The sequence below is a fragment of the Canis lupus genome, chromosome 31, assembly GCF_003254725.2.
Source record: "Canis lupus dingo isolate Sandy chromosome 31, ASM325472v2, whole genome shotgun sequence".
Taxonomy (NCBI): domain Eukaryota; kingdom Metazoa; phylum Chordata; class Mammalia; order Carnivora; family Canidae; genus Canis; species Canis lupus.
Window position 1 is genome coordinate 24,438,986 of NC_064273.1, and position 23,733 is coordinate 24,462,718.

A 23,733-nucleotide genomic window follows, 5' to 3' on the forward strand; every position below is an offset into this window, starting at 1 on the left:
ATTCTGAATTTCAGTCTCATTTTGGAAAGCTTTTTCTTTAGCATATAAACAGTAACAAGCTTTACATTAATATTTACAAGAGTCAAGGAAATGTGTTAAGAGTCCTAAGTAGGAGAGTAGGTATTCCACTTAATCGTAGTGTTTCACCAAGAACCTGATGCCCTAAATACTAACATGGAAAAACAATGCTCCATTATTCCCGTTTTGTTCTACTTGAGGTTTGGGTCAGAAGCCAAGAAGTATCAATATTGGAAAAGTTATAAACAAGGTCTTATTATAAAACCACTTTTTTAAGGAAAAGTGTGTAACTTTCACAGAGGAATAACACAATCCTTTGGGATTACTATGTCAGAGAGAGACACCGAAAGAGAATATTTTAAGAAAGGGGTTAAGAAGAGGTAGTAGAATTTTGCTATCTGTTCTTCACTGACTGATTCCTTGAGTCTCAAGGCTATAAGATAATAAACACTAGGGAGAAAATCCAAGAGACAGACAAAACTGGGTAGGATACTGCACCTACAAATTCAACTCAAGAGATCTGTAACTCACACATAATACTTCACTCTCAACTACAATATTCTGATCACATTCATTCTATTTCAATAATAACCATTTTACCCAGTTGATGGTAAACAGTGATTTTATTTAACATGACTTGGTTTTTGCCAATTAAACATTTGCAACAGAGATGATTAGCTGATCTTTCAAGTAACTTGCTATTATATATGCTAATATTTCCTGTGTAATGGAAGACTGCAATAAAATTATTCCAAATCCCAAACTTCCATACTTTTATAAGTTGGGCACAATTTTTAAGGGTAACAGCACTGTGGGCAAATGGCAGGTTTTCACCTACTCCACTTCAGCCCATTATACTGAATTTTCCTCAGTACTAAAATTATTAACTTGTACTCTAAAGGCTGGAAAAAATAAACTCCCCCAAATCTTTAATTTAGTGTAACTTTGGCCAGTAAGAATAGCAAAATTTGCTTACAAAATTGAAAGCCTCCTACAGCATTTTAAAATTTTTGTTTTTTCCATCAATCTTAAGTTTCAGAAATATTCATTTGTTTCTTCCCTCTCGATAAAGGCGTAACTACCACTTTGCTTCATGAATGAAATAATCTAATTCCTGTTTCTCTCAGGATTCCTGTACCCTCTGGAGATGCACTCAAACTGAGTAGTAAATTCACTGACAAGTCTGCAATTCAAATTTCACTAATACATGGAAATTCTTCCACAGCAAAAGGTCAATGCCGTGAATTTAATTTTCTGAATTTCATAACCCTTGATTAATGGAGACACCTTAAAGTTCAGTTTACACTCTTTTATATAGGATTTCAGAGCATGCTTCAAATAGCTTATGATAAGCTATATTAATAGCTTAGCGTCATTTTATCATTAAAATAATCTACAAATATCAGAATACTAATTAATTTTGTTGTCATAACTAATAAATAAGTCTTAAAATATCTGTAGATATAAATCAACCCTCTCAATTAATTCGCCTCACTTGGACTCTTCTAGAACATAGATCAACAAACTGAATGGGCTTTTTAGTATAATATAGGTACAGTGCTTTCACAAATTCCAATTCTGTAATTTAGGGTTGTTCCATATTTATTTTTAAATATACAAAAAGATTAAACTATTAATATAAATATTTTCTCTCAAATATGTAATATTCTTATGTAAAAGAAAAGGTTTCCAAACATTTACAAAGCAATCTAAAGATAAGTAACCCGATTTTAGGATCATTACATTAACCAAAATAATTTTTCAGAGAAGGTCCTATTTAAAAGTAAGGGTCACTGGCCTCCTCCTATCAACACTTTTAGATGGATCCAGATCCACAGTCTTTGCTTGATTTACTTCAGGGATCACTTCCAATGAAAAAAAAAATTTCAGAAAAAGGTCTCACGACAGAGTGGACAAGTGGATTTGTTGCTAGACGTAAACCATTTGTACTGAAAAAGAAAAGGTTTCAAATGTTAAAAGAACCTTTTAAAGCTGTCATTTTACATTTACATCCAAGGTAAGCTGACCAATGATAAAATGGAAAAGGGGAACACCAAAATTTTAGCTTCCTCCATCTCCAAAAATCAACATAACTCAGTAATACTTCCAAAGGCCACAGTATGACTCTTTCTCCCTCGGTTCACACACCCAACCAGTAAGATGTGTAAGTAAGCTCTCCCTAAGAAGCAACTACTGTACACAAGGCGGCTTTCTTTTTAGTATGATGTTTAAAAAAGAGTAAAGAGCTCTAATGTCAGATGACCCTGGTTCCATTTTTTTCAGTCTCCCTTACAGTCTAGATCTTATAGGAATGTCTACTTTTTGAGTGAGAGCTCTCATAGAAACATTCATTTATTAAAGTGCTTTGATGCTACCAGTTTTAATTCTAATATGCCCCTCGTTAACTACAATTAAGAGTATAACATCGTTTCCTTTTCTAAAATTAGATGTCACACACATAAATACACATCAAATATAAATAAGTTCATTTTTCTTTGGACTTACCAAGCAAGCTGAATGGAACTTTTTCTTGCAAGTTCTACAGGCTTTTTTGGGAAGAGAATAGTTGAAACCATGAATGACTGAGAAACAGATCATGCAATCTTCAACACCCTCAAAACGTTTGTCTACGTTATTTTTCCATAATGCTAGGCCTTCCATAATACTTCCATTCTGTTAAAAAAAAAAAAAAAATAGAGTATATATACTCTGAAGACCACCAAAGTGATTTTTATTCAATTTCATAAATTTGAAAATCGAATTTTAATTTAGAAAGAGAATAAAAAAAAAAGAAAGAAGAGAATCTACTTAGCTACATTCACATCTCCTAAGTTTTCTGAATATTGGCTTTTAAAATGATTTCTCAAGTTTTAGAAACCAGATATAAGTTTTTCTCCATTAAAGACAGACTTGAAAGAGAGGTTCTGCACCAATACATCAAGTTTTATAGTCTCAATGTCCAAACAACTATACTTTGTTTAAAAGTCAAACATCTTTGAGATTCTTGGGATTTCTCTAATCACAGAAGGAGAGTTGAAACATTAGGCTAAAAGTAGCTCCGAAGACATTCATCAATCCGGTATCTTACAAAAAGATTCCCACTCAAACAATTTCTTTAATGCCATGTATTGTTCTATGTCACCTACAATGTCAGTGGAGTAAAGTCAATTCCTCTCAAACACCAGAAAAAAAAATTACAGAGCCTTAAAAAGGAAAACAGCTTGGCAGGTTCAGGTCACTTAGGCATATAGCTGTGTTGACCCAAGGAAATACAGTATCTCTCAACCTCAAGCAGAAGTGATATATTTTAAGTTTTACTGTCCTTTCAAAGAGGGGGTCAGTGGTACTACCTGGAAAGTCAAATGTGCACATGGAAATTTACCTGATGGGTGAGGTAAGTGCTTAACTGCAGCATCCAGTTTCGCCACTGCTGCACAGCCACACCTACTCTTTTCCCACTCTCCACAGTTATTGAACCCAGGGGGTAATTGGAAGGCAGCTGTATTATAAGTTCAATAACTATGTCCTCAATAGTGTAAGTAGCCATCACTTCTCGAGTGGTAGCTCGAGCTTTAACCTGCAACATAGGAAAGGTAATACGTTTTTTGCAAATTTCTTTTCTTTCTTTCATTCAAAAAACATCTTCCTAGGTTGATTATTAGCAGTCAGTCTTCATTCAAAGACAAAACAGGTAAACACGCTGGTTTACTGCACGAGATATTTAATAAATAGGTTTATATACCTGACCTATTTTATAGCCTTTTCAGTTTAAAAAAGAAATCCTGCTCATAAAATGTTTTATGATATTAAGCTTGTCATATAGCAGCTTTGAATAGACCCGTGACAGAATGAGTTCTTAATTACTGCTTTTCTTTCACACCAAGGGTATCAAATATCATTTATATTTAGAAGTCTCCCAACTCTTTCTCTGCCACAGAATTCCCTTGAGCTTTATTTATTTATTTATTTATTTATTTTAAAACAACTTTATTTTTTTTTATTTTTTTTTATTTATGAAAGCCACACAGTGAGAGAGAGAGGCAGAGACACAGGCAGAGGGAGAAGCAGGCTCCATGCACCGGGAGCCCGACGTGGGATTCGATCCCGGGTCTCCAGGATCGCTCCCTGGGCCAAAGGCAGGCGCTAAACCGCTGCGCCACCCAGGGATCCCTCCCTTGAGCTTTAAAGCTAACCATCAACTGTTAGACTATTTCCACCTAACAGCATTGCAAACAATATAAAACACTAATTATCATGCTTGACCAATGTATTCTTCTGACATCCTATTGCCAAGCTAAAAACCATAGCATCATCTTAAACTTTTCCTTCTACCTCTTCCCAGGTATTAATTAGTGACAAGTTTGGATAAAGTATCACAAAATTTTTAACATTCCTCTCCTTTTATGGAAAATTCCCACTGATACTGCCTCACCAAAGCCCTCTTTGTTATTCATAACATCTATACCAGTGGGTCTCCCTCATTATGCATTTGAATCCAAAGTCCATGCCAACAGCCTATACTATATATTGCAGTCAGAACTATTCCACTAATTGTAACACTAACAGTGACACTTGCTTCAAAGGAAAATTTTCAGTGGTTGAATAGGACCAAATGCTTTAGACTATCATTTGAGGTCTTTCCCAATATGACCCTAATTCATCATGGTAATGGCTGGTTCTCTACTTACCTTCAGGAATCCTGCTCTGTATGAATGCTGGCTTATTCAACATTTGTTAGGCAATTGCAGAAATTACATTCCCATTTCCAAGCTTTTTCCCTTTGCCATACTGTTTTCTCTATATTCAAGGCCTTTCTCTACACTGTCCCTAAACGACAATCCTGCCCACTTAATCTTCCTCTATAAAGTTGCACCTAATCCCCTCAGCCAGATGAACCTTTCCCACTCTGATTGCAGAGCACTCTTCCTCTTAATGTGACATTTTCAAGTTTCCAATTCAAAAAACAGTATCAGTATCACTCTTTTTTCCCTTTATTAGATTATGTGTTATTACACAATAGGAATCTGAACCCACTAAATCCTTCATTTCTCAAGTGACTGACACACAGTACCTAGAATCTATAGGTATTTCAATATATATTTTGGGTTTTTTTTGTTTTTTTTTAACAGTGGGTTTATTTACTTATTTATTTAATTTTTATTTACTTATGATAGTCACACAGAGAGAGAGAGGGGCAGAGACATAGGCAGAGGGAGAAGCAGGCTCCATGCACCAGGAGCCCGATGTGGGATTCAATCCCGGGTCTCCAGGATCACGCCCTGGGCCAAAGGCAGGCGCCAAACCGCTGCGCCACCCAGGGATCCCTCAATATATATTTTGAATGAACTAATTAATGTTCAAAAACTCTGATGGGGAGGAAATGAAATTATAACACTGTTTCACTCTATACATTAATATTGAGATTTGATACCTGAGAATCAGAAAATAGACAATTTCTGTAAATTCTGAACCAATGGTTAATATTGTAATGATACTACAAATGATAGACATAACCAATATTCGAACAACTTTTTTGGAAAAAAGTCAAGATAATACTAACCGTCATGCCATTAAATAGCTGTGTACTTGTCTGCACAGAAGAAATTTCTTGAAAAGAAAGAACACTGCTGACATACTTGCTTGTAAATCTGTCTACAATATTGAAAACACGCTTCTCACTACTATTCCACCACAGCCTAACCATGGCAGGCAAGTCTTTTAATGTCATATGATAGACTGAACAAGCCAAGTGTGGGATATGGTAGGGAAGAGTTGCTGTTTCTGAGGAAAAAAACAAATTCTTAGTTAGTAACATTTATTTCTTACATAGAATAACAGACTAAAAAATAATTTTTAATTTCCTAACACTACAGCTAGAGCCCATAAAACAAACTTACTGAAGAAGCAAGAAATCTAGAGTATTAACTTTCTCTTATATTACAAATGAACCAACAGAACGGCAAAAAGAATAAAGATCCCAATTGACACTGCAAAATCTGCCTAGAAATAGCATTCTATATTTCACATGACAGACGACAAAAAAAAAAGGGGTGGGGGGGAACATACGTATTTTAAAAAGGAAGACCCTAACTCCATATGCCCAGGGAGTGGGGGAAAAAAGTTAAATAAAAAGGAGGAAAAAATTTAGGGACTCCTGGTTGGTTTGGTCAGTGGAGCACACAACTCTTGATCTCCGGGTTGTGAGTTTGAACCCCACATTGAGTGTAAAAATTGTAAATAAACTTTTTTTAAAAAGGAAAAATTTAAAGACTGTCTTTATAATAATTTATGAAAAGTTTAGTCCCTGTACTTTCCCCAGAGCTCACTGATGTGTTATACAAAATTCCTAGAATATCCACCTTAATACTCACAAGACACAGTACCCTCCTCATATCTCCAAGACATTTAAAAAAATTCCAATTCTAAGGAAACCATTTAAAACACTGGAGTACAACTAGATGCATGCATGTCTATCCCCTCAGTTAAAATTTGAGTTCCTCAAGTAAAGGAAAGAAATTTTACTCATCTTTGTTTCCCCAACTGAAGACTACTTATTTACAGGCCTGCAAAACATTACCACTTAACGAATATTTGCTTATAGAATAAAAGATAACAGTCTCAATGAACAAAGCTTCACAAATGTATAGATTTCTTACCCTTACCTAAAAGATCTAGTTGTATGTTCTATTTAGATAAACATGGAAAATTGTGTACTTCAAACTTCTCATAGCCAGGAAACACATTTGGGGTTATTCTCCAAATTCTCAAGAGTAAAGTACAATAAATACAACCTAATCTGGACCTAGTCTTCAAGAAAGAACACAAACATACATCTTACTGACCTCTAATACTCAACTGGAGCTCTTCTGTAAAGAATGTTTTAGGGTCCTTATTTGAAAGCTCAATAGCTGTCTCTGCATAGGTTGGATTTTCTGGCATAAGCCTGAACAGGTGGTAGAGCAATTTATTCAAACTTTTTGTTTTTCGAAGGTACATTGAATACAGTGCCCGAAGCTGGTGGAGAGTGAAGAAGTTTGTTAGTAAACCCAATTAAACCAAGAGAGTCAGTGAAAAGAACAAATCAAAGTAGAATAGACTGTACAAGAACACAATGAAAATGGCATTAATTTGAACACTTAGAATTACAAGGAGGAGTCCTACAAAATATATGCCACATTCTTACTTTCCAAAGGTGCCATCTGATGGCACTGCTCCCTTTCTTCATAAACAAGCAAAAGTTTTCACTACCCTTTCATTATTAGCCATATGCTTCTAACACCTTTCTCAAAGCATCTCCGTTAATAAGTTCATCTTTACTTTCTCTATGAAAATCTACTCCCTACTTCCCACAGATGATTCACTCCCTTTCCTTCCAAGCCTTCCATATATGCCTTTCACACCATAGTCCTTAACCTTTAAAAGTCCTGCTTAAAACAAATTCTTTTTGGCTGACCTCACACTGTATCAAACACTCCAGCATCCCTTTAGACAAGAGAGCACAAACTAGTAGTCCAAACGGTCTTGTTTTAATTTCTCTCAAAAATAGGATGTGTGGGGGCACCTGGGTGGCTCAGTCAGTTAAGTGTCTGACTCTATGTTTTGGCTCATGTCATGATCTCATGGGTTGTGGGATCAAGCCCTGTGTCAGGCTCCCACTCAATGGGGAGTCCACTTGAAGATTCTCTGCCTTTGCCCCTCCACGTATTTGTACATGGGTGCTCACTCTCTCTCTCAAAATTAATAATTCAATCACTAAAACATACATGGAGGGAAGCCCGGGTGGCTCAGCGGTTTAGCGCCGCCTTCAGCCCAGTATGTGATCCTGGAGACCTTGGATCAAGTCCCATGTCAGGCTCCCTGCATGGAGCCTGCTTCTCCCTCTGCCTGTGTCTCTGCCTCTCTCTCTCCCTCTCCCTCTCTCTCTCTCTCTCTCTGTGTCTCATGAATAAATAAATAAAATCTTTAAAAAATAAAAAATAAATAAAAAATACATGGATTTCTGGTTCCTTTTTAAATAGGAAAATCTTGTAAATAAGTCAGTCAGAGAAAGACAAATACCGTATGATTTCACTCATATGTGGAATTTAAGAAACAAAAGAGCAAAGAGGAAAAAAAGGGAAAGAGAGGGAGGCAAACTAAGAAACAGACGCTTAACTACACAGAATTGATGGTCACCAGAGGGGAGGTGGATGGAGAATGGGTGAAACAGGTGATGGGGATTAAGGAGTGCACTTGTGATGAGAACTCTATGATGTACAGAATTGTACAATCACTATATTGTACACCAGTAACTATTATTACACTGTGGGTTAGCTATGCTGGGATTAAAATAAAAATTTTAAACAGGACAATCTGCCACCACCAGGTACACTACAGGCATCTGTGTGTTTCAGAACTCATTCCTCAATAACCCAGTTTTAATTTGTTCAGGTTTACTTTTGCAGCTCTTTGGTATATGTACCTGTTTTAAAAAGATTTTTCCCACTAAAGGATCCATCACCTCTTGGTGCAAGACACCATTTTCTGAACACTATAAATGCTCAAATACAAGTATCAAGCCATAGAATATGAAATTGATTTTTGAAGTATGTTGATCAAAGTACCTATAATGGAGAAATCTGGAGGACACTACCTTTTCCAGTAACCAACTTAGTATCACCAGTAAAGGACACAGTGACATTCTGTGCCTCCTTAGGTGACACACTGTGGACACATCGCCTCTTTGCAGTAAGTACTCTTGTTGAAAATTAACCAGAAATTGATCATAAGGAAACAATCAGACAAATCCAAATCCTAAGACAGTCTACAAAATAACTAACCTGGTGAATGACAATAAAGAAAAGGTAGGAAAACTGGGTTAAAGAAATATGACACATTTGATGCAAACATGATCTTGATCGAATCCTCAATAGCGAAGGAGTAAAACTATAAAGGACATTAAAGGGACAGCCAGGAAAATTTGAATACATATTAGATATTACTGCATTAAAATCAAATTCGAGTCTAATAACTATATTATTATATAGAAACATGTCCTTGTTCTTAGGAGATATATGTTTAAATACTTCCAGTAAAGCATCATGAATCTGCAACTTACTTTCAAGTAATTCAGCAGGAAAAAAGTAAATATAGAGAAACCATATATAAAGGTACTAATACTGGGGCACCCGGGGGGCTTTGTCAGTTGGGCGTCCCTCTTGGTTTTGGCTCAAGTCATGATCCCAGGGTTATGGGATCAAGCCCTGTGTTGGCCTCTGTGCTCAGCAGGGAGTCTGCATGAGTTTCCCTTTCTCTCCCTTTGCCCCTCCCCATCACGTACTCTCTCTCCCCAAAATTAAATAAATCTTCAAAGGTAGCAACATTAAAAATTTTTGACTCTAGGAAGAGTTACGTGACTTTTCATTGACTTATTCTTCTATCTCCTCTGTAAAAAATCAGTTGGAAGTAGAATTAAAAAAATAATTATACATATCAATGGGTTTTTTTTGATAAAGGTTAGTATCCAAAATATATAAAGAACATATAAAACTCAACACCCAAAAAACAAATAATAGTTAAAAATGAGAAGCTATGAATAGACATTTTTCCAAAGAAGACATCCAGATGGCTAACAGACACATGAAAAGATGTTCAGCATCACTCATCAGGGAAATAAATAAATCAAAACTATGATGAGATACCACCTCACACCTATCAGAATGGCTAAAATTAATAATACAACAAACAACAGATGTTGGCAAGGATGTAGAGAAAAGGGGAACTCTCTTGCACTGTTTAGGAATGCAAACTGATGCATTCTGGAAAACAGTATGGAAATTCTTCAAAAAGTTAAAAATAGAACTACCCTGGAATGCCTGTCTGGCTCAGTCAGAACACATGATTCTTGATCTAAGGGCTTGTGAGTTCAAGCCCCAGTAACAAAAAATGTCAGATAATCTTCATAGAAGAACAGAAGAGGTCTGTTGTAGGCGGCACAGATCAACTGAGCTGTAGCACTGAAATAATTAAAGTACTGCTGCATTAAAAAAAAAAAAAAAAAAAAACTAGACATATCCTACAATCCAGCACTACTGGTATTTACCCAAAAGATACAAAAATACAGATTTGAAGAGGCATATGCACCCCGATGTTTACAGCAGCACTATCAACAATAGCCAAATTACAGAAAGAGCCCAAATGTCCACTAACTGATGAATGGATAAAAAAGACATGGTAGGGACGCCTGGGTGGCTCAGCAGTTGAGCATCTGCCTTTGGCCCAGGGCATGATCCTGGAGACCTTGGATCGAGTCCCACATCGGGCTCGCTGCATGGAGCCTGCTTCTCCCTCTGAAAGAATGAAACCTTGCCATTTGCAATGTGGATGGAGCTAGAGAGTATAATGTTAACCAAAATAAGTCAGTCAGAGAAAGACAAATACCATTTGATCTCATTCATATGTGGAATTTAAGATAAAAAAAAAAGATGAACATAAGAGGGAAATAAAGAGAGGCATTCATAAGAAACTCTTAACTATAAAGAATAAACTTAGGGTTCCTTGGAGGGGAGGTGAGTAGGGGGACTGGTTAAATGGGTGATAGGTATTAAGGAGGGCACTTGTGATGAGCACTGGGTGCTATATGTAAGTAATAAATCATTAAATTCTATTCCTGAAACTAATATTACACTGTATGTTAACTGGAATTTATATAAAAACTTGAAAAAAAATCGGGATCCCTGGGTGGCGCAGCGGTTTGGCGCCTGCCTTTGGCCCAGGGCGCGATCCTGGAGACCCGGGATCGAGTCCCACGTCGGGCTCCCGGTGCATGGAGCCTGCTTCTCCCTCTGCCTGTGTCTCTGCCTCTCTCTCTCACTGTGTCTATCATAAATAAATAATAAAAAAATTAAAAAAAAAAAACTTGAAAAAAAATCAATGGATTTTTAAAAATCCATATATATTACCCAGAAATCCTACTCCTAGGTAAAGAACACAAGAAAAATGAAAATATACATCCACTCAAAAATTCATATATGATGTTCACAGTAGCTTTATTCATTTAAAAGTGGAAACAACCTAAATGTCCATCAAAGGATAAATGAATAAACGAAATGTGGTATACTCATCACACAATGGAATATTATTCAGCCATAAAAAATAAAGTAGTACAGATTTATGTATTTAATCCCCGAATCTGAAAATATGCTATGTGAAATAAGCCAACCACAAAAGACCACATATATGAAATGTCTACAAGGGGAAATCAACAGAGTCAGAACACAGAGAATAGTGGCTGCCATGGGCTGGAAGGTTTGAGAGAAAATGGGAATTGACTGCAAATGGGTAAAGGTTTCTTTTTTCAGGTGTTGAAAATTTTCTAAAATTAGATAGTAGTGATATTTATACAATTTTGTGAATATGGTAGAAACACTAAACCGTATACCTTAAATAAGTAAATCTGATAGCATGAAAAACATATCAGTAAAGTTATGAAACACACATAGGCTCATGGCTTTGTTCCAGCCCAATCTGATTCACTGGGAGTTGCTTTTGTTTTTAGGAAAAAAGTTTTTGTTTTGTTTTTCTTTTTAAGATTTTATTTATTTATTTGAGAGAGAGAGAAAGAGAGAGAGAGCGCATGAGAGAGAGCACACACAAGCAGTGGGGAGGGATAGAGGGAGAGGGAGAAGCAGAATTCCCACTGAGCAGGGAGCCTGATACAGGGCTTGATCCCAGGACCCCAGGATCATGATCTGAGCCAAAGGCAGATGCTTAACTGACTGAGCAATCCAGGTACCCAGGAAAAAAGTTTTTTTAAAAACCCAGAGTTAGGACCAATTGCAATGTTTTTTAAAAAAATTCTGTTTGCTTTAGGATTTATCTAATTAGGCTATTAACTGAGTTATTCTGGTTTAACTGCCACAGTTTGGTTTGAGTTCCAGGCTCAATAAATGCTGCCGTACAATTCTTTGTACCCTTTTCCCAATTCTGGTTTAATGAAAAAAGTGATGCATGGCCATTTTCTAAATTTCTGAATATAAGATGATAAAAACAAAATTCTTACATATGGAAGCCTCACTTGCTGCAATTTTTGAGAGATCAAGAATATTTTAAGAAACAAATGTAAAAGCCCAATTGGGAGTTTCTTGAAATACATCACCAGCAAATAAAACTAGCTCAAGTCACAAACATAAGTGGCTGGCCTATAGAAAAATAAAACAATTAGAAAATCTAGATCATTGTTGCCCCTGTAATTTGATTTTCCCCTTAGATACACAAATGCAAAGAAGTATATGGTCACATAGTTGTACCAAGATTAAAACAATTAGAAAATCGGGGATCCCTGGGTGGCTCAGCGGTTTAGCGCCTGCCTTTGGCCCAGGGCGCAATCCTGGAGTCCCGGGATCAAGTCCCACGTCAGGCTCCCGGCATGGAGCCTGCTTCTCCCTCTGCCTGTGTCTCTCCTTCTCTCTCTCTATGTCTATCACGAATGGAAAAAAAAAAAAAATCTTTAGAGTTCAGAGCATGACCAGAGAGAACCAGATAAAAGCCAAAGAGAGCAGAAACCTGGTTCTCTGAAAGGAAAAAAAAAAATAATAAAAAAAACAAATAAATAAAACAATTAGAAAATCTAGATCATTGTTGCCCCTGTAATTTGATTTTCCCCTTAGATATACAAATGCAAAGATGTATATGTTCACATATTTGTACCAAGATATGAATTATAAGCAAGGACATAAATTATAACTTACAAATTCTGAAAAATCACTTTGGAAATAAATGCCGTATTTAGTCACACCTTAATGAGGTAATAAAGTAAGTGTTTTTGTACTGACTGTCAAAAACGCTACTGTTTATATTTAAAAAGCCATCAGCTTATTAAACTGATTCAAACAACACTTAATTGGCACTTTTTAAGTGGGGATCTGTCTAAAGAATAAAAAGAAAAGAAAGAAAACTTGGAAATTTTTCCAGCTTTTCTTCCTAGACAATGAGGTTTTTCTTCCTAAATATGAGACAACAGAGACATCTAGTGGCTGCTAGAGTAATTTGGGCAAAATAATTATTTTAGGATATTTTTTACTATTTAGAGGTAATAGTTTGAATTACACAGGTTAACATTTCACAAATCTTTCTCTAAACACTGATTTTCAAAAAAAGTAAATTCCCAATGATGTTAACTAAAATCTCCACAAGGGTCAAAAGTTGAAAAAAAAACAAAACAGCAAGATACAATTCTTTTGAAATTATTACTGTGGTAGTACAAAATTAAATTATATAAATCTTGTTTGCTTCAATAAAAGGACTTGGTGGCTACATTCAGTTAGAAAAAAATTGATTCCAGTACATTCCAGAGATTACTTTTGCAAAAAAACTGTGTGTGTGTGTGTGTGTGTGTGTGTGTGTGTTTGTGCATGCGGGATGATAAGGAAATTAAGGGACAGAAATAAATTTAGCAGAAAGTCTGAAGTTAGCCAGAAAAGACTAGATTAAAATGTGAGGCATTTCCCTTTTTTTCTACAAGAGGGGAAACAAAGAATTTAAGATGGTAACAGAAACACACAGAGGATAGAACTGTCAAAAGTTATCACACATTTATTTACCTGAGATGAAGCAGCTTTGAAAAAAGTAAGTATTAATTTCCAGGTGAGGAGGTATCCCAGAACAAAGCAGAAGTCTTCACTTAGTGGCTTAATAGTAACTATCTGTCCAACAGGAATACACCCCAAAACATTTTCTAGTAAGTCCTCCTGAGTGCTAAGAAGAGACATCAGTGCTGCCGGTGGTGACCTATGAATCAAGGATTAAACACAATTTTCTTCATAACTTGTCCCTTAAAAAACTGATAGCATGTATAAACTTTAAGCATTTTAGAAAAACCTTTCTCTACTTTCCAAAACCATTTTAAAGTCCCCCATAAAGATTCAGTTTTAACTGCTAATTTTGCATAATGGCGATTACAAAATCTGAAAGACATAAAATGTATAAATATGTACTTTTTCATGTATATTTAATTATAAATTTATTAATATATGTAAACATAAAACAAATTTTGTATTATTATAAATACATAAAATATTCTTTACACCTATATATTTAAAATGCATAGGAAATATACAATGAAATAGAAGCTCTAGTACTTTAGTTTTTAAAGGAAAAACCATTCTAGAAAACATGTATTTCAACTTTGTTTTATGGATAGAAAAAAAAAAAAAAATCACACACCCATAGAGGCTAAACGGTTAATCTCAAGTCCCTCAGCTAGTTAAGGGAATGATGAGGGATACCAAGTCCTACCAGATCCCTATAAAGTAAAAAACAAAACTTCATGTCTTTTCAGGAAAGTAAATTCTATATTCATATTAATTCATTACAATGCAAGTTAATTTTCCTCTTTATTGAGCTACTGCACTGATTAACACCTTCAGATGAACTTAGGAGATTCTCAAAAAGTGAAAAACTTTTGTATATCCTGTCAGATTCTCCCTAACATTGTAGCTCAGTTCTCTCCTTCCACCTCTGCAGTTTCTTTCCCTGTGGCTTCCTTTTCCCAGCCCATACACAGGTATTTGAGCTTCTGCCCTAGGATAAAATTTTTACCTTCAACACCACTATCCCATGTACCAACCCTTCTCTCTTCCATACCAACAGTCACTAGATTTTACAAATACCAGCTCAGGTATCTCTTCATTTCCACGCTGTACTCCCTGTACTGTTTCTAGAATGGTCTCCATCTCTGTGTGCTTCCTTGTGTAATTTATATTTCATACTATAGCCAGAATCAGCTGGTACTTTTCCCATCTTCTGCCAAATAATGCCCCAAATCCCAGAAAATTTAATTTTTAAGACTCATTATCTTAAGTACCCTTCCAGGTTTATTTTTCACAATAACTTCCCTGCCTACTCCCCATATATTCACTTATCCTTCTACTAAACAAATAAGCAATATTCGTAAGTCTGCATTAGATCAGGAACCACTCTGGATGTTACGGATATAGTCGAGAACAAAAGACAAAAACTCCTGACTTTACAGAGCTTCTACTCCAGTGGAGGAAATAGACAATAAAAAAAAATGTCAAGGGCAACTACTCAACACTTCCATGCACATCCTGAACATTCATGCCTTTGCACATGGTGTTCTCTGAAGACCATGCTGAAATGCTACCTAACCTAACAGATCCAGCATAAATGTCTCTTCCTCAAGAAAAAGTCTTCCCTTCCAGTGCATGGCAGCTGTGTCGTTCCCCCTGTCCCATCCTTTTCCATAGTACTTGCCACATACTAACTATCTTTTATTATAGGGTAATGTGGTCTAAAGTAGATTATAAGCTCTTTATGAATAAGAACAATTACTAAACACCATATTCTCCCCTCAGCATTTAATTAATACTTTGCACAGCAAAGTGGGTGCTCATTAGATATCTGAATTGATGTACTCTTTCCACAGCTACCGTGTAGTTAAAGTAAGTTCTGCTATAGAGTAACAAACTGAAAATATGATTTAGAAACAATCAAGGAGAGAAATTACCTTTCTGGCTGGACACTAGCTTTCATTTTTGGCTTAAAGATGACTCTAAAAGATCTACTGAATGAATATTATACTAAATTTAGAGCTTTTGTGTTTGTCCACCTTCTGAAGTTATAAGTGAAACAGATTATGAAAATTTAATAAAACAAATTATTAAAAAAACTTACAAGGCTGGTTCTTCTTCTTCATCTCCATATGACTTTAGATTATCCTGATCATATTGTGGTAATTCAGGCATCAATCTGCAAGTCAGAATATATTACATTAACTTGTTCATTGTTAAATCATGCTCAAGAGGCAGAATGACTAATACTTACTCTGAATGAGTATATTTTTAAATGTAAGTTGTGTACAGAGAACAGTGACCTAAATCATCCAAAATTTGGCATCCCTGTTATTAAAATACATAATCAAGTTTTCTTTTTTTACTTTTACTTTTTTTTTCTTTAATGATCAAGTGTTAAAACTAAATATATATTCTACTTTTTTCAACCACAACACTGATTCAATTAGAAGAATTCTTACTTGTACAGCATATGGTAAACAGCAATTTGCACAGGTCGAGCTCTGTAGAGGAGTAATGGGGCCAATATATTTAACAAAGTCTGGAGATACTCTGGTAAGTTTGTTTTTTGGCCAGCAACCAGTCTTGAAGGGAGTTTTTGACTCAATAGCTGGTCCTTTGGGATATATGTTAATGTTTCACACATGGGCTTCAGCATTGCATTCTGAAAGGATGTTTCAGATGTATCTTTGCTTTCTCCTGATGACAGAAAGGAAAGAAACATGCACATTCTAAAACAAGGTAATAGAGTTTGACTGACTTATAGTCAAATGTCATTTAAGAAAATGAAACAAAAAACTGACAAATATTAGAGCAGTCCTCGCTAGAAACTGTTTAACGTAATCTTACATGATAATCATAACTTCTATTATCTCATCCTTAAAAAAGAGAAGTTTGAGTTATAAATAATCTTTTCAGGTTATCTGAATTACTATTATTTTAATTTGCAATAATCTTTGGGTTCTTTGCCAGTTTTCAATTCTTGCCTGGAAAGCAGAAGCATATATGATGCTTCTGAGATGCCAAGCTTTCTCTCAGGTTCTTTTTCTTTTTTTTTTTTTCTTTTTTTTTTTTACACTCTGTACTGTTTGATTTAAACAGCCAAAGTTTTTATTTTGAATTTTTCAGCTAGTCACTTGCAATGTATCTCACTATGATTCCCCTTTCACTTGCCTGTAACAGTCACCAAAAGAGGTAAAAGCAAACTGTGGATGCCTTGGGAAAAAAATTCTTTCCATTCACTGATTAGATTTACAGGGAGATTGCCAATGGTATCTGGAGTTGCAGAGTCGAAAAAAGCACTGAGCTCACAGGCCAAATCACAGCTGACACACGCAAACAGTTGTACAAGTGGAACAGAATACAATGCATGATTCTCACTTGTTGTCTGAAGAAACAAAGATGAAATAGGTAAGCAGACATCTACCACAAATACCACAAATCAAGGCAATAAAGAAAATGCTTTCATTTCTCTAAATTTTAAAATAAAAAGCAGTTGAAGTGTAGTCTCAGGAGACATTTACACATTTTAAAAATTAAATACTAAGAATTAGAATCAATCCACTTATTTTGAAATACTCTATTTCTAAAACTCTGAAAGAAAATATCAGTTACCATTTATCAAGTGAAATATACAAAACCATATTTATAATCTTCTCAGGAGCCCTACTAATTGGGCATTATTAAGTTATATTAAAAATAAGGGCACTGAGGATGACTGGATAGCTCAGTGGGTTGAATCTCCAACTCTTGAACTTGGGATCAGGTCATGATCTCAGGTTCTGCGCTTAGCAGGGAGTCTGCTTGAGATTTTCTCTTTTCTTCTCCCTTTGTCCTTCTCCCCTGCTTGCACTCTCTCTCTCTCTCAAATAAATAAAATCTTAAAAAAATAAAAAAATAAGGACACTGAGGCTCAAAATGGTTGTTTGAACATCCTAAGTCACACAGCTAATAGCAAACAAAGCAGAGGTTTAGCCCAATTCAACCCCAGTGATTTGCAGCCATCAGAGCCCACAAATATTATACCTGCTTTGTGTATAAAAAGAGCACTGATTCTCTCTGAATTTGCTTAATCTTTAACCTATTACTGACACAGTACATTTTAAGAATAATTTAATTAAGAGCCAAAAAGATAGAAAAAAAACTAATCACGAAGGATAACACCTGCAAGGTCTGTGCTACAAATATTATATTAAAATGAGCTATGGAGAGTACATTTTAATGGCAGGAGATTTGGTCATTGAATGATGCCAGCAGATATTAAACCTCTATCAATGCACTATCCTTTCAAATAGTAACTGGTGAGGAATATATCTACAGAGTTTAAATGTTTGCAAAAGAACTAATTACAATCATTACTTAAAGATTAAGATTAGTAATTTGTTCTAGCATACAGATATGCATGAAGACCCAACACTGATGATACATTGGTTTAATTTACCTCTAACCAAGCCAACATGGAGCACATGATGAAGTCCCATTCACTCTCTGCCAAAGGAGATGAGCAGTATTTCAGAAACAGGGAAAGGAACCGTATTATTTCTATATTTACACCTAGTATCTCTGGGCTGACTTCTGATAGATTACTGTGATAAAGACAGAAACAAAACAAAATAACATTAAAGAATTATATGGACATTCAATTACAAACTATTTTATTTTAAATCTTATATACTTATAACAGGCTGACTTAAGTGTTTACCAACCTATTACTATACAAAGTTGTGACTGTAAGATATACAATCTGGACACATATTGTAATGGGGGTGGGGGATAATATAAAATATCACCTACCAACTGAAAAGAAAAATATCTTCATGATCTTTCTTCCAGGATATTAGAATCTTTAATATACCATGTAATAACTCCCCATCATCTATGCTTCTGGTTTGCAGGCAAGAATTAAAAATGGCAAGATGTCCAAAACCTCCTAAAGTAAAATTCAAAATGAAAATTAAATGTACATACACATACATCCACATCTATCTACACATACTGCCTTAAATCAAAGTCTTGTCTTACACATGACTTTATTTTTTATGAAATTATGTTCTCTGATAAAACTTTTTTGACAAAAAATAGGGATGATTATTCTTAGACCATGCTAATGTTAACAAAAAAGCATTCTTTTCTTTCTTTGATACAAACCTTGAAATGAAGAAAAGCATTTCTAGTACTAATTATGTAAGCATTATAATTACCACAAATGAGAAAATTCAAGAAAAGCCAATCACTATATAGAATGGTAAACTACTAACTCATTTCTTATATTATTAAACTTGTGCAACAGACCAAAAGAAAAAAAGAAAAATCAGGAAAAAAATCTACTGCTATTACAAAAGAGAAATTCTATTTTGAGATAGGTCCAACACCTTCCCCAGAAATGTCTAGGTTAAGAATTCTAAAAAGGACTAACATGAAAGAGTCAACAAATGAGCATGTAAGCTCCACAGAGCAGAGACCCTGTCTCCATACCAAGCACCTACCATAGAAAAGGGAGTGGGGGTCGGGGTGGGTTAGGGTGAGTAAATGATACTGTGCTTTAAACTAACCTATGCTGGGGTTTTGTTTTTTGTTCTTGGTTTCTTACATATAGGACTCATTTAGTATGCCCCATCTCTTAAATAAAGACGAACATGAAAAACATAGCTAGAGTGTAAAGTTAAAGATGGAAAACAGAACATCTTCTTCCGTAATTCATACATTAACTCAATAGGCATGTACTATATCTGGAAAGTTCTCATAGGCTTACCACTCTTTAGAATCCCGGTTCCTTCTTACCCTTTAACACGCAGCTTAAATATTGCCTATACTCTATGCAATTCCCACATACATGAAGTACATCCCCCTGCATTTCTCTGTTCTCAATTCTCCTTTGTCTATTGTCTTTACAGCACTGTTTGTTACTTATTTGTTATCTCCTCAAAAGAAAGTAAGCTCCATGAAGGAATCTTGTCTGTTTTACTTACCACTGTGTACCTCCCCCTCGTACAATGCCTGAAATACAGACATTTATTTTGACTGACTAAATGAAGAATGAATAAATAATGAGTACCAGGTGCATTGCTAGATGCTGGGGAAAGATGAACAAAATTCAGTCCCTGAAAGGATTCATCTAGCAGTACTGGTAGACTTAAAAACAAATTAGAATATATTGGGGACAAAAACTGGGAATCTAGAAAATAAACAACTATCTCCATTTAGGTTGAGTCATAAAAGGCTTCCCAGGTGCACCCGGTGGCTCAGTCGGTTGGGCGTGTGACTCTTGGTTTCGACTCAGGTCCTGAACTCATGGCTTGTGGGATCAAGCCCTGCACTGGACTCCACATTCAGCAGGAGTCTGCTTGGATATTCTCTTCCTCTGCTCCCTACCCCGCTTGCTCTTCTCTCAAATAAATGAATTAATCATTTTTTAAAAAGCAAGAAAAGGCTTCCCAAAGCTGGTATTTGAACTGGGACTTATCAAAAGTTCGACAGTCTGTGAAAACAGCAAAGGGGCACACAGTTGTAAAAAAGGACAGAATAGAAGAGATACCACCAAGATGGCAACGTAAGTTGTTCTTGACTTTGCTCCCTCCTCATAAGAAAATCCACTAACGATTCAAGAACAAGATGTCACTGAGACTCTTATAGGGGTCAGGTTAAAGCACCCCCTCTGTCACTGAGACCAAGACAGGATGCATTAGGAAGGTAAGAGAAGCAGCTCCACACCGACTACACTGCCCCTCCCCAGGACAGTGCAGCTCCATGTGGGAAGGGCACCCTGGAGACTCTGGTTCTGCAGTAGGAAAAAGCCTAGGGTGAGGGAAAACCAGCACAACCCCTCCAGTACTGTGAGTCGCTGTGGTGGACCTCCTACTCTGATCTCAGAGTACTGGGATTGCTGGGTAATTTGCAGGCCTCAGTCCTGACTTTGACAAAGAATGGACAGGGTGCTTGTAACAACCAGCACACAGATCTAGGCAGATCAATTCATACCTGCAGTGTCCAGTAGTAATCCCAATCTGTGGCTTTGCTTATCTGCAGAACCAAGACAGGCTCACGCAGATCTGCCTGATTCTGATTCTCAAAGGAAGAGTCAAAGGAAGAGTTTTGACAGCCCCGAAGCCCAGTTTACCCACTCCCAGGTAAGGAGCAGAGCTGCAGCCCTGCTAATTGTGGAGCATCTTCCAGCCCCGACAGACCAGAAGGGCTGGAGACAATTCCTGAAAGCTGTGTGGCCCAAAAGCCACTCATAGCCAAGAGGCAACTGAGCAGGGCTGATCAACCAGAGCAAAGCCAGCATCCTGCACTGGGGCTTCTCCTGCTACACACAGGCAGAGGATTAATTCACAAAGCTGAGGGTCACTTCTGGCCCCTCCCCTTCCCACCCAGGCAAGGGAGCTGAGACATAGCCCCACATACTGTGGAGAGTCTTCCAGCCCATCTGACCAGAAAGGCTAGCAAAAATTCCTGAAAGCTGTACATCAGAGCAGCACTACAACCAAGAGGCGGGCGGGCAGGGCCCATACTTTGCAGACCAAAGCCAGTGGCCCAGTCCAGTCAAAGAACCTGGGATGCAGTTCTGCTTGAGTTTAGACAACACAGAGCTTTACTGGCTTTAGAGCTACTTCTGCCACTGTGCCCAGGCAAGAAACCTAATCTGTAGCCCACTCATCACTGAATGCAACCTTTAGCCTGTCTGACCAGGGAACCTAAACAGCACATGGGAAGCTCCACAGCCCATCCAACAGGCCTATGTCCAGTGGCACCTGAAAGAGCACAGTCCTTGGCTTCCCCCATCTACAGAGCATCACCTGACCAGGAAATTCTGCACACATTCCTGCTATTCAGGTTCCCAAACAATGAGCTTTACAGATTCTGGAATCTGTCCTGCTGCCAGGGCAGGGAAGCTAATTCATACCCCAATCTATTAATGAATATGGTACCCGGCCCGACCTATCTAGTGAGGCTGACCCGAGAATCCAGGTAACTGCAGAACCGAGCTAGCAGTCTTATCTAACTGTGAGCCGCCCAGCTTCATCAGAGCTCAAACAGCTTTGTCCAGAAGCAGACTATAATAGCAGGTCCTACTCTCTCTCTAAAAGTAAATAAATAAATAAATATATTTTTAAGATATAGTAAAAATACAGGATGCCTGAGTGGTTCAGTCTGTTGGGCATCTGACTCTTGGGTCATGGTCTCATGGGTAATATAATTGAGCCCTGAGTCAGGCTCTGTGCTCAGCAGGGAATCTGCTTGAGGATTCTCTCCCTCTGCCCCTCCACCCACTTAAATGCTCACTCTCTCCAAAATTTAAAAAACAAAATCCTAAAAAAAAAAATTAAGTATAACCATAACTACAAAAATTTGCTACTAGTTATATAATATTTTTAAAAATGTAAACTACAGGGTACCTACTAGGTGGCTCAGTCAATCATCTGCCTTCACCTCAGGTCATCATCCCCCCACATTGGGCTCCCTGCTCAGTAGGCAGTCTGCTTCTCCCTCTGTCTCTCCCCCGACTCATGCTCGCTCTGTCTCTCTCTCAAATAAATAAATAAAATCTTAAAAAAAAAAAAAAAAAGTGGGCGGCCCTGGTGGCGCAGCGGTTTAGCACCGCCTGCAGCCCAGGGCGTGATCCTGGAGACCTGGGATCGAGTCCCACATCAGGCTCCTTGCATGAAGCCTGCTTCTCCCTCTGCCTCTGCCTCTCTCTCTCTCTCTCTCTCCCCCCACATGTCTCTCATGAATAAATAAATAAAATCTTTAAAAAAAAAAAAATAAACTGCAGTAACAGTGGTAACTGAGCAGTGACTCCTATTTAAAGTCACCAGCTGCACTGGCCCCTAACAAGAGAATCAGCTTATTCTTTGAAGCCAGACACTGACTTCTTCCTCTAGCTATGAAAGTCTTAAATGGCATCTTCTGGTAAAAGGCTGTTTCATCTACAGCGAATACCTGCTGTTAGTGTAGCCACTTTCATTATCTTAAGCTAGATCTTCCAGGTAACTTGCTATAGCTTCTGTGCCAGCATTTACTGCTTCAACTTGTGCTATTATGATAGATGGCTTCTTTTCTTAAACCTCATGAATCAGGGATCCCTGGGTGGCGCAGCGGTTTGGCGCCTGCCTTTGGTCCAGGGCGCGATCCTGGAGACCCGGGATCGAATCCCATGTCGGGCTCTCGGTGCGTGGAGCCTGCTTCTCCCTCTGCCTATGTCCCTGCCTCTCTCTCTCTCTGTGACTGTCATAAATAAATAAAAATGTTTAAAAAAAAAATTAAAAAAAAAACAAAAACAAAAACAAAAAAAACCTCATGAATCAATCTCTCCTAGCTTCAAACTTTTCTGCTGAAGCTTCTTCACCTCATTTAGCCTTCTTAGAATAGAAGAAAGTTAGTATCTAAGGGAATGTAGTAGCTGGTTTGATCTTCCATCCAAACCACTAAAACTTCTCCACATCAGCAACATGGCTATTTTGCTTTCTTATCATTTACGTGTGCAATGGAGAAGCACTTTTCATGTCCTTCAAGACCTTTTCCTTTGCATTCACAACTTAGCTGTTTGGCATGAGAGGCCTAGCTTTCAAAATTACCTTCACTTTCAACATGACTTTCTCACTAAGTTTAATCATTTCTAGTCTTTGATTTAAAATTAAGACATGGGGACATCTGGGTGGCTCAGCGGTTGAGCATCTGCTTTTGGCCCAGGGCGTGATTCTGGAGTCCCGGGATCAAGCCCCACATCGGGCTCCCTACATGGAGACTGCTTCTCCCTCTGCCTGTGTCTCTGCCTCTCTCTCTGTGTATTTCTCATGAATAAATAAATAAAATCTTTAAAAATTTTAATTAATTAATTAATTAAATGCGAGACATGTGACAATTCCTTTCACTTGAACACAGAGGCCATTGTAGGGTTATTAATTAGCCTGGAATAGGCAAGCCCAAGGAGAGAGAGACAGACAGGGAATGGCAGGTAGAAGAGTCAGAACACACTGAAACACTTATCGATTAAGTTAGCTTTCTTATAGGGGATAGCCCATGGCACCCCAAAACTATTACAATAATAACAGCAAAGATCACTGCTCACACATCACCAGAAAAAAAATACAGTAATAATGAAAAAATTTGAAATATTGCAAGAATTACCAGAATATAAAAACACGAA

At 37.1% G+C, this 23,733-nt stretch overlaps 1 protein-coding gene across 1 annotated transcript in view; it reads right to left on the reverse strand.

Moving 5' to 3' along the window:
• Positions 1-622: 622 nt before the first annotated feature.
• LTN1 (listerin E3 ubiquitin protein ligase 1) overlaps positions 623-23,733 on the reverse strand; it is a 66,020-nt gene continuing 42,909 nt past the window's right edge. The window contains exons 20-30 of the mRNA XM_025449646.3: positions 18,381-18,516; positions 18,028-18,172; positions 16,761-16,974; positions 16,049-16,286; positions 15,691-15,765; positions 13,599-13,785; positions 6,861-7,032; positions 5,579-5,799; positions 3,401-3,595; positions 2,524-2,691; positions 623-1,967 (exon numbers count right to left, since the gene is read on the reverse strand). Coding sequence (XP_025305431.3) covers positions 1,905-1,967; positions 2,524-2,691; positions 3,401-3,595; positions 5,579-5,799; positions 6,861-7,032; positions 13,599-13,785; positions 15,691-15,765; positions 16,049-16,286; positions 16,761-16,974; positions 18,028-18,172; positions 18,381-18,516 — 1,814 coding nt within the window. The 3' untranslated portion in view covers positions 623-1,904. The remainder of the gene's footprint in view (positions 1,968-2,523; positions 2,692-3,400; positions 3,596-5,578; positions 5,800-6,860; positions 7,033-13,598; positions 13,786-15,690; positions 15,766-16,048; positions 16,287-16,760; positions 16,975-18,027; positions 18,173-18,380; positions 18,517-23,733) is intronic.